General features: G+C 35.6%; 1 protein-coding gene across 1 annotated transcript in view; it reads left to right on the forward strand.

The window, feature by feature from the left end:
* Positions 1–10,713, forward strand: part of LOC120636093 (UNC93-like protein) — a 146,407-nt gene extending 135,694 nt beyond the window's left edge. The window contains exons 4-7 of the mRNA XM_039907390.1: positions 946–1,108; positions 2,891–3,158; positions 8,527–8,723; positions 10,079–10,713. Coding sequence (XP_039763324.1) covers positions 946–1,108; positions 2,891–3,158; positions 8,527–8,723; positions 10,079–10,201 — 751 coding nt within the window. The 3' untranslated portion in view covers positions 10,202–10,713. The remainder of the gene's footprint in view (positions 1–945; positions 1,109–2,890; positions 3,159–8,526; positions 8,724–10,078) is intronic.
* The last annotated feature ends 1,736 nt before the right edge of the window (positions 10,714–12,449 follow it).

Genomic DNA, 12,449 nt, shown 5'->3' on the forward strand with positions numbered 1-12,449 from the left:
AGTGAAGTCGAAGTCCCACCAACTGGGCTATCACCGTTACGCTTGCTTATTTTAATAATAATAAAACCCAAAACAAAAATAAATCCAAATGAAGGTCACAGCGTCGAAAATTCACGCTCTCGTCTTCATTTCCTAAATTAACTAATACAATCGAAGAATTACCTAAAATCTAAATTGAATTCTAATTATACCTAAGTCCTTCCAGATTTATAGAAGTCTGAAGAAAATGAACCGTGATTACTACCTTGAAAATTAATTTCACGCCTTTTACAAAGTTATAAGCATCGTTGATGACGCTGCGTCATTTTTAAACGACTTACAAAAAGAGAAGGAGATTCCCAATTGGGTACTATTTTTTTTTTACGTTTGTAAGCTCAGAACTCCGTCATTTATAAACCGATTTTAATTTTTTTTTTGTTTGAGCTGGTCTACTTCCCAACTGTTCCCATTTTCATCAGGTCAAGATCTATTGAAGGGATCGTCGAGATTTTGTTTTTCGTTTTATTTTTCAATTGTTAATTTACCTAATTCAACCTAACCACTTAGTTTTTAAGACTTTATAAAATTATGTTTGAGGACAGTTTTATTGTATGTTATTTCATGTTTTTAACCGATTTCCTAGAAGAGGCGGAGGTCCTCGTAAAAATAGACTCGAGGAGGTTATTTCTATAATCTACGGGATTGGCATAACGATTGTTGACTCTTTATATCTCAAACATCATTAGTCATCAGTATACTTTTTAATCCGACAATGCACATGGTAACCTTTGCCGCTAGATTAAAAATAAATCTTATACTTTGGTTCATCTCATCAAATTATTACGAAACACACTGGGCGTGCCGGGTGTCGAACTCGGTCCCCACGAAACGGAGGCCGAAGCTCTAACCACTCAGCTATCACCACTTAAAATCAAAAGCTCTAAAGAGTTCTATTAATTTGTCCAGGTATGGTGAGAAACAAAGAACATCGGAGTCGAACAAGTTGACGGGCATCCAACTCCTCTCAGCCACGGCTTATCAACTGAAGAAACCGAATCAACAACTGCTCATCCCGATCACCCTGTGGATTGGAATGGAGCAAGCGTTCATTGGCGCTGACTACACACAAGTGAGTTTACCATATAAGCACCTCCCTACACAGGGTAATGATAGTCTTACAAAGGTCCGACAGACACGTAATATAAGATCTAAAGCCTAACGCGCCTTACGTGCTCATCGGGGCACGAAGGAAAGGTCAAATCATGGGTCAAAAGTTCCAGTTGCAGACTTGAGAGCTGAGGTTAAGGATAACCAGCGCTCTCGAGTGATTTGCGCCGTCGGGTGTTGCAACAGAGCAACACCACACAATATAAGCTAGTACCAAATGTCAGCTTCTTAAGATCGCATACGTAGCCGATTATTATTATTCATTGGGTGACTTTAGCAAGCTGGCTGTATGAAGTATTTTAAAGTCGTGCCTAGAAAATCATCGGTAAAAAACCCCTATATTGCTATTAATAACTTTGAAAAACAGATCTCATGTTCATATATTTTTTATTATTATCAACATTTTTTAGTAATTCGTAATTTGTAACGTATATAACGTAACGGAGCGCAACGTGTATATGCAGATAATTTTACTTATATACCTATCTCCTGGGAATTTAGTTCTATTTTCGGAGGGAGCTGGGAGAAATTTATTTTATTAGGATAAGGTTATACTTTGACTACTTAATAACTTACTTCATTAAAAATGTAGGTTAGCAATTGGATACGTATGCACCTACGTAAAATAATTATATTAATAATCCTAAATCATAATTTTAAATTCAAAATACTAATTTCCAAAGTTGTGTATATATTTAATAAACATTGAACTTAGTTTGCTTTAGTTAGAGAAAAGCTGGAAAACCGGTTCGGTCTAATTTATAATTACTTCAAACTTTATACTCCACACCAAACAGATCTTCCAAAATGTAGGCTCTACACACGTTTCACACCAGAACATGCTCAGAAAATTACAATTAACAATTGCAAAGAATTTCTGTGTACTTACGAGTATGTGTCCAAGTAGTTCTCCGTTGCTAATAAACATAATATACGAGTATATCAAAGTTTTATCAATGGATTCTTTTGACAGGTATAGTAATTTTTATGTTTATTTGTTAAGTATCAATCATATTGTGCTCCATGTAAAAGTTAAATAAAAATTAAGATTATTTGTTCTTATGGAGAAGCGGTGATAGCATAGTGGGCGGGATCTGAGCTTTACTTTCGTGCGGCCGACTTCGAACTCCGGCACGCACCTCTAACATTTCCAAGTTATGTGCGTTTTAAGAAATTAATATCACTTACTTTAACGGTGAGCGGAAACATCGTGTGGAATCCTGCATGCCTGATAGTTCTGCATGATGTTCTCAAATACGCGTGAAGCCCACCAATCAGCACTTTGCCAGCATGGTAGACTACGGCCTAAACCCGTCTCACGGAGGGAACACCCGTGCCCTGTAGTGGACCAGTAATGGGTTGAAAATTCACTTACTCTGCTGGGCATAGGCATTTTGTAGGGATTTCCACAATCCACGATGTCGTCTGTCCATCTCTGTTGGGGCTGACCTACGCTGCGTTTACTCGAGCGGAGTCGCCATATATGATTATGATGTAATTATGTGACCCAGATATTTTATTAAATTTATTAGCAATTTAACAAATGTACTGATAATCCTTATTTAATGAATTAATAATTTTCAAGAAATAATTAAAATTATTGTTATTTATATAATTTGACTTTTGATGTATTTATTAAATAAAATATAATTTTTATTAATACATAACTATAACCTAAAATAAACTATTTAAAAACTAAAAAAAAAAAAAAAATTTGTAATTATGTAAGTTTACTTTGTTCCAGGCCTATGTTTCGTGCGCTCTCGGCATCCGTTCGATAGGCTATGTGATGATCTGCTTCGGTGTAGTGAACGCGCTATGCTCGTTACTCTTCGGTTCGGCCATGAAGTATATCGGGCGATTCCCAATATTAGTGATGGGGGCTGCTCTGCATCTCGGCCTTATTGTCTGGCTCCTCATCTGGAGACCGAATCCGGAATCGCCTACGACGTTCTTCGTGATATCCGGCCTGTGGGGAGTTGGTGACGCGGTTTGGCAGACTCAAGTCAACGGTAAGTTTTATAGCTTTTTTTCAGTACCAGAATTGTTCGTTATACAGTTAAATTTTTTGCCTAAAAACTTTGTACTACAAATCATATTCTATGTAACAACTTATAACCGATTTGTAAGGAACATTATAAATTATAATATCTGATATAAACAAACATACGTACAATATACCAATAAAAGATTTAAGGGTCCATTCACACAGACTAAAATCACTGGCAATTATAAAAACGGGATTTTTTAATCGAAATATTATCTATGTACGAATTGCTTAGAGTTGTGTAAATTTTTACTTTCACTGTGCCAAACTTGAGCATAATTAAACTACTAACTTTAAAAAGCTTAGGGGTTTGATATTTGAACGCCCGAATTCGAATAATCTGAAGAACTACTGGCACGAATTCAAAAAATCTATTTATTTTGGAAATTCTATTAAACGAGAAAGATAATATAACTTTACGATTTAATAGTAAAAAAAACTTCTTTTGAGAGTTTCCGATGCGTGCGATGCGTAAATGGTTTAAGGGATACCAAGTAATAAGGACGGAATTGTTTCGCTTTATAAGTTCAAAAAAAGTTAGCATCTGCATATGTGTATCTTGTAAGGTTGACTCATAAGCAGATTAAGTCGCCGGGGACCGCTAGTGTTAAATATTTTCGACAGACTCATACCTTAGCGTCATTCTGTCTTTTGTGAGAATGAAGCCTTATACAATAACATCTTAGCAACACGCATTGACCTTCTCAGGGTTTCCTGTATCTTCAATTACACAAACATTGCGCTGAATAAATAACATAACAAGTTCTGTTCGCAATAAAAATACTTCGGTATTAATTAATAGACTTTGTATAGGATCAGTGCCAACTTGTCTAAAAAAAATTAAAAATGTATTTTCTATACGGCGACTATTTATGGAAATAGAGAGAGAGACTTAGAGGATTGGACTGGGGACCGGGTTCCGGGGCACTGGCTCTTTTGATATTTGCATTTTCAAAATTCCTCTAGTTAAGTATAAGGAGGCTGCGGTAGTGGATAGTTAGCACCCTGGCGGCAAAGACGTGCCGCTAGGTTACTTGGCTATCCAGTACGATGTTGTGTAAACCAATTAGGTTACCATACCCCCATGTAAGCAAGTTAGCCTGCTACCATCTTAGACTGCATCATCAAAAATAAAACGTTTAAACACCTACCTAAAAAAATTTGTACAGATACCTGTTGTATAATCGAGTGCGCAAGATGACTACAAAATTAGTGATGAAAGTTTAGATTGAAGCAATAACATTTTTTATCCTATTTTCGCGGGCTAAAAAGTATTCTAATATCCTATTGCTAGGTTACAATCTAGTTTCTTGACAATTTTTCGAAATCTGTGAAATGGTTTAGACGGGGAGAAATTTACAAACATACACTCTTCAATTTATTGTAGTTAACAATTTCAGCTCTTGAGTTTAGTTTAAGTTATTTTTTAGTGTTAGTTAGTTTGAATAGTTTTGAGTTAATAGTTTTAAGAGAGTAACTAAGGTAGTTTAAAGCAACCGCAGCTTAAATAAACCAGTGCATTCGAACGGCAAGAACTCCTTAGTTCAGTGTTCCTTAGTTCTTATTTTAGCTCCAACCGGCCCAAGCCTCTACGTCCGAGAATAGAAATCATTAGAGACTTGTCTATAAATAGCCTAATAATACTAACCGGGAACACTTACATGAACGGGATACTGTTTTAGATCGTTATTTTCCTTGATGCTGCAGATGCAGTACAATCTTAAACTTTATAAATATATCTGCTAAATAATTAACTATTTATATGCCTACTAATATTATAAATACTGATGCGTTGGTCTCATGGTTGGTATTTAGCTACGGATCGCAAAGTCCTGAGTTTGATTCCCTAATCAGCTCAGAATTGTTTAGCTTTTTCTGTTAATATTCGCCCGGCATAAGCCCGGAATCGCGAAAGTAGCGGTGTCCATCCAAATTTTTCGTTTTTTTTAGCAAGACCTTATTCACTTTTGAAACGTCAAGTCCATCAGTTTGTAGGAACTTTACCACCAGTTCAGAAGGGTAGAATACCCAGAAGAAGACGGCGAGTAACTCTTACTCTCTTCGAAAATCCACGTTTTACAATTTAACAATCATCTTGCGGAGAAAGTGTAGCTGACAGCTCCCAAGTAACTTTATAATTAAAAAAATCCTACATTTTATTAGAAGACCCTCGCTTAAATTTATATTTTAATGGTCCATTAGATAATTATATATAGGTACGTAAACTCAACTCAACAAAACGTAAATTGTATAAAGCAAGAAAACTAATTTCATCACGCTCTTAGATGCTTTGGATGACGTGAGACGTCGTTCTTTAAATGGCCGCTCATCAAAATGATAAAAATCTAGCCTGTTAACCTCACCTTGTAATAACAACAGGCACGGAACTAAAAAATCTTGCAATGGAATGCATCCTTTTTGAAATCGGCTATAATATACATGTTTTTTTATCATCAGCCTATAAACCCAAGGCGTATTGGGTCTAAGCTCTACTCCCTCTCACTCTCTCTGAGAGAGGTCTCCACTCTCAGAGAGAGTGCTTAAAATTGCTATAAAAGTAAAAGATTCTGTACAGTGTATTATTTTGTTTATAATGTCTTAAATCTTCATACTCCACACCAAACTGATCTTCGGCAATGTACTCTTTACGAACGATTCACCGAAGCATCCTCAGGAGATGTTGTCTTTAAAATATCTTAACTATTATTCATTGTGGAGTACTATTATTTTTTATTATTTTATTACTATTTTCATTGTATATCATGGAATTCCTCAAAGTAATCCTGTTTCTATTCAACTTTTAAAAAAGTCCGCAAAACTAAAATTTATGTATTAAAAATAAGCCACAATAATTAATGTTACGGGGAACAAAATTAAATATTTAAAGGTGATTTTCAATCGTCATTATTAGGTATAAAATATTAATCCATGGCCAAAACCTTAGTTAACTTTAATTTAATCTTATCTTTCACTATCATGAAAGTGTTTAAGTTTGTTAACCCAAAAGACTACACGATCTTTACGCGGTATACGAAATTCGCTTTGTACGGTATTGTTGACAAGGTAGCAACTAGTTGTCGGAGAGTTAATTCCGAATCCGATTTGTCCAAAGACAATCTAGGATTTAATGGTTTTATAATAGCCTACTTAAATACCTACGACAACTTCGTCACAAACCAGAATTTACCGGTTTCGGATAATCTTCAATTCTGTTTTTCAACATTACCTATTTCTAATGTTAGCTAACACATAGACGACTTTCGTCGCTTCGATAACTTAGCTAGTAATACTGAATAGTCACGTGCGACGTTGTAGGCACGTTTTTATCGCCGTACTCGATAATTATTACCATACAGGTTGCATTTACCATCAACACAAAAACAGCAGAAATCGTGATAAACTATTACATTCAATGCTTACGCAGAAATGGGTACATTGAGTTTTTTTTAATCCACAACAAGATAGCCCTTGAGGCTATACTTCAACCTTAGCTGGTGGTGATGGAGTCTAAGATAGGAGGCTAGCTTTTACTACTACCACTAGATACTATAGTAGAAAAATAAGTCGCGAAACGCCTTTATAAGTCCCCTTATGCGTATAGTGCTGAAATTCTGACGTGAAGAATTTAACGAATATCTTTTCATCTTAGTTATTTTCTCTCATCAGTAAGTTGTACATCATAAATTCGCCATATTCACTTTGAAAACAATGCCCTCTTTCCAGTGAGGGCCAAACTACGTAGGGATCCATTTTGGGAGAGAACCCGTGGTTTGTATCGAAGCTTGGCCCAAATGTTTCTTAGCCCTGACGTCACAATCAGGATGTCGCTTTAGCATCAATAAGTGTCAGTGTAAAATAAGGTGTGCTTGAAGTAAGCAAGTTTTGAAGTAGTGAATATTTATAAAAAATTCAAATAATTTGTCGTTTGAAATGAAAAGCCGGATATTTATAATCTAAGTATTGGGGGAATACAACAAAAAAGGTTCAAATAGCCGGTGAGTTTTGAATGTGTTTGGAAGACGTGGTTTATTGATTTTCCTAACGAGGTATCCATCTTGGATGGACAAACGATTGCTGCAAAGCTTCGTACGAGAGTTGCTTCGTGTTTGTTTGGGATATCAGCAAAGCTCCTAGTGGCCCTGGTAGAGTGTGGAAAGTGGTTGTACCAAATCAGCTAAATTTTCTTGAAGCTCGAATTGTGTACGTTTAGTTTATCATACGCCATGACCAAATATCGATCGATCCTTATGCCATTTTAGGTTACTTCCACAAACAGTTATCAATCTAATTTTACTTCCGGTTAATTTACCTCGCAATTCTGATCCGAGTGAACAATTTTTCTCGTCATAGACTTTCAAGCTTCCTACCGTTCAATTCATTCTGTTTTTTAGGTAACAGTGCTTTCTTGCATTTCAAACCAGTAGCTCAGGGATCATACGTTAAACCTATTGTCTTGATTTATAAATTGAATTGATATTAAAAACAAATATTAGCGTGGGTGTTAAGTATGGTAAGCCTTTATTGATTTTCCTAACTCGTGCTATCAAGGTATCCATTTTGGATAGGCAAACGATTGCTGCGAAACTTCGTACGAGAGTTGGATCGTCTTCGTTAAGGATATCAGCAAAGCTCCTAGTGGCACTGGTGTTTGGAAAGTGGTTTAAGCAAATTAGCTAAATTGCCTTAAAGCTCGAATTGTGTACGTATGGTTCTATCATACTCCACGATCAAAATCGATCAATCTTTCTGCCATTTTAGGATACTTCCAGAAACAGTTATAAATTGAATTTTACTTCCGGTTAAATTACCTCGCCATTCTAATTCCGAGTGAACCATTTTTCTCGTCATAGCCTTCAAGTTTTCTACCGTTCGTCTCATTCCGTTTTTAGGTATCATTGCTTTCTTGCATTTCAAACCAGTTGCTCAGGGATCATACGTTAAACATATTGTATTTAAAAAATAATTTTAGTGTGTGTGTGTGTGTGTGTGTGTGTTAAGTATGATAAACCTTTATTGATTTTCCTAACTCGTGCTATCAAGGTATCCATCTTGGATGGGCAAACGATTGCTGCAAAGCTTCTTACGAAATTTTTCTATCGTTCGTGTCATCCCGTTTGATTGAGATCTGTGCTTTCTCGCATTATATATATCCAACAAGTAGCTTTGGCATTGTACATTAAACCTTTTATTTAATTGATTTATATATTTAATTGATATTAAAAACAAACATACTAGACGAATATTTAAACATTGTTGATACGATTATATCGGACGGCAAGCAATCTCTTTATTATACAAAACAGTTAGTTAAATTGCTCTCTCATTATTTCCAGGATTGTACGGCGTGCTGTTTAGGCGCAACAAAGAGGCCGCATTCTCCAACTACAGACTATGGGAGAGCGCCGGGTTCGTTGTAGCCTACGCATATTCCACCCACCTTTGTGCCAGAATGAAGCTTTACGTGCTGATGGTAGCGCTGCTTGTCGGAGTTGCTGGATACATCATCGTCGAAATATTGCACAAGAGAAAGGTGAGTCAACAGAGAGCAACTTTTCTTTAGGGTTTCTAGTGTAAATTACGGACTGTAAAGACGGTTAGCACTGTCATGGAGCTACAGTCGCTATAAGACTGATGTGAAAGGCATATACGTAATTGGTGAAAGCGCTCAGGCCGCGATTGCCCGAGAGTCGCAGGTTCAAATCCTGTCGGTTCCGAAAATTTTTATATGCATTTTAAATCTATAAAACTGTCATGGCCATTAATAATTTCTAAATTCTCTCTGGTCTGGTCTGTCGCAAGGCTGTGGCTAGTTACCACCAGAAGGTAGGATGTCGCGTAAAAAACAATTATATGTATGTGTTTAATATATCTGGATAGCCCGTTACTATATCTTAGAGTGCATCATAACTTACCAGCTTGCAGACAAGGATTAACTTGTAGTGTAAAAAAAGACCACACTCATATGACGTTAAAGTCAGAGTCTTTCAAAATCTGTTTGTATCAGTACCTCACATTGTCAGTCGTAATTTGATCATCCTTGCACAGGTTTAACCTTTAGTCTAGTTTCTAAAAAGTTTTCTAAATGTTCTTAGACTTTCTTAAATGTTAATAGTTTATGAAATATTGGCAAAAAACGAAATGCCATTTTTTTCATCTTTAATTGTTTATAACTTTTGCAATTTTTTATGTGCTAACACACGCTTTTGGCACATTTTTCTAGGCGTCATTCCGGATCCAATGAGCTATCGCACATAATTTTAAGAGTAGTATCTCTATATTGTACCACTAGCTATTGCCCGCGACTTCATCTGCGTTTGATATTGTTTTTAAAGTATTCAGTATCGCTTAAATGAGTATAGTAGTATATATATAACATGTGACTGTCAATTAATTAAAGACAAATAATTTGCAATAAAATAAAATTGCGACTATAATTAAAGATCTAAGCTATCCTATCTCTTAAGTTGGACCAGACTGCTGACGGTATGCCAATTTAATTTAAAATCGGTTAAGTAGTTTAGGAGTCCATCGCGGACAAACATCGTGACAGGAGATTTATATATATTAAGATTTTCAATTTGTCGACTAGACTACTAGTTAAAATATCAGATTATAACTGTGCTACAAAATAGACCGTAAGCAACATGTATAATGTAGTTGAGTTATGTGGAGAAATAAATAAATCATTCAATAGGAGGCTTCTAAGGGGTCTTTTTTCTAAACTGCTGGTGCAGGGTGTGAAAGACGACGCCTTAACCACTAATAGATTCAAGCTGAATGCTTCTGAATGTGATACGTCTTTCCAAACTAAATAAGGACTGTTGCATGTAAATAGTTTTCTATTTAACACAATTAGTAGTATTTTTAAAACTGTCCTTTTTCCAGGCACTGCGACTAAAGGCGATTGCCGAAAACCCTATTGAAGCGGCCGAAGCCGCCAAGCAACCGCCAGAGGACGACGACGAGAAAGACGACATTGACGATGACCTTATTATCACCCATCTGTAAGCATCACACCGAATACCATCCAGCGCCCCAAAGCGCTTGAAAATTTGCCATACCCAATTTTTTAGGTACAAAACGAGGTGTTAACCCGAATATAATCTATTTATATGTATCCAATAGTAATTAGGCTTCATATTAAGGAGCATGTAGTGTAATTATTATAAATCAGTAGCGTTTTTTCCTATGTATGTTATACAGGACGATATTTCCTGGAGTTAATCTATCAGATCGAGTCCCATTAAGGGCTTAGCAATTACATCTTTATTTTCTAAATGCTCTTTAATCATAGAATTAAGAAGGTACAGAAACCGTGTACACAACTAATTTTGCAGCATTAAAAACCACTCCACTTTAGTAGTGTTTTCGAACTCATACAATAATGGCTGTATGAGGATTCTGTACGATCTTAATTCTGTGTGTTTAATCTCTGCTTTAATAATTATTTGCTTTAATTTAAATTCATCCGAATATTTACAACCTCTTCATCCTATGTACCTAAATAAATGGTCTTCATACTTCTGGATTTTGTTATGAAGCTGTTCACAGTGTACCAGCGACAATGATATTTTTTCTATGACCTGAGATTTGTATGCACTTAGAAAACATTTAATATTATAACAGGACACTACGTACAGTATCTGCGCTATGTGGTGTACCCTTGTGCAGGTCGTAGCGAGTATCGAAAAACTGTAATCTCATTGAAATATTTCAACTTACTGATGACTTTCTTTAATTAGTTCTTAGCGGAACGTTCGAAAAATAAAGGTCAGTGGTACAGAATATCACATTTGACATTTGGCATTGTGATTGTGATTGTAGTATTTCGATACTCGTTAACGAATTAAACACGTGTAAATCTCATCCTAAGGGTACAACATTGCAGGCAATAAGTGTTTGTTGCACTCTTAACTTAGTAACTCTTGACTTTAACTTAATGTCTGCCACATTAAGTTAAAGTCAAGAGTCCGATCCGGTTATAAGGTTAAATCAACTTTTTTGCAAAATTTTAATCATTATTTAAAATAAAATTTGAGACATAAAGGCATCGTTTAAACGAGACAGATTTGAAACATTAATTTATATTTCGAACAACGTTACACTTTTGAGGTTATGAGCTTTTTAGCAATGGCGGTTTTAATTCAAAATATTCATGTACTGCAGTACCAAATACCGATTACTCGCAAGATTTAATCATGGACAGACATTTTTTGTTGCTAATAAAAGCTTGCATACGCTTGGCGAGTTAACTAATAGCATGAATTTACCTCTGGTTTTATTTAGAGTCATTATTCTATTAACGCTTCAAAAAAATTAATTGAAATACCTACATTGTGCAAAAAGTTCTATAAAGATAAGCGCACACGGTGACGAAAAGCGATTGCATTGCAAATAATTCTTGCGGAGCTATCGCGAGTAGTCTACGACATGAATTTGGCACTGTATAACGTGAATCCAGGAGACATACAAATCGTAACACTGTATATCGTTTATTGCAAACAAATATGTATGAAATGACGTAAATAGGAACCAGCATATAAAATAGTTTTGAATGTATAATGTGCCAATCAACTATTTTGACAACAACGGGGCCCTAATTCTGTATGACATCGAAACCTTATCACACAACACGTATTTTGTAGTGTTCATTTTGACAACTTTCTATATAGAACTGTCAACTTTTACGCCACAGAATATTGATTGTGATTGAAAACAGTATTAAGTACGATTTTAATGTAATAGAGAACTAGGGCCCGAGAATTTAATTGGATACAGACAGGATTTTGTTATTTCTAATAAATGATTGGTTTGTAGGTTTGTTAATCTCTCACCTCACAAATAAGTTGATGGTAATATAACTGGTATATCCCATATTCTTTTGACAGTTCTTGTTTGTAGAGATGTTAAAATCGTCGCCTAATGTTTATGATTGCATTGTCAAAAGTGCGCTACGCGTTAATTCGTATGCACGATTTCGGACCCCTTGTTTCCATATTTTCGTTATTTTCGTACATTATATACACTTCAAGGTGATAGTTAATGCTGTTGCGTACGCGTTAAATAAAAACATCTGTATTTGTTTAACTTCAATAGGTTTAATTAATCGCTTTGTATCGGCAGTTGTTGATCGCGTTCGGAAATGTTGCTTTGGACAATATGAAAATAAGCACGCGGGCATGGGGCTTTTTCTTTCCTACACTGCACAAATTAATAAGATGTTATTACTTTTAGTGGTAAGGTCACCTTTGCACCC

This window comes from Pararge aegeria, chromosome Z (assembly GCF_905163445.1).
Source record: "Pararge aegeria chromosome Z, ilParAegt1.1, whole genome shotgun sequence".
NCBI lineage: Eukaryota > Metazoa > Arthropoda > Insecta > Lepidoptera > Nymphalidae > Pararge > Pararge aegeria.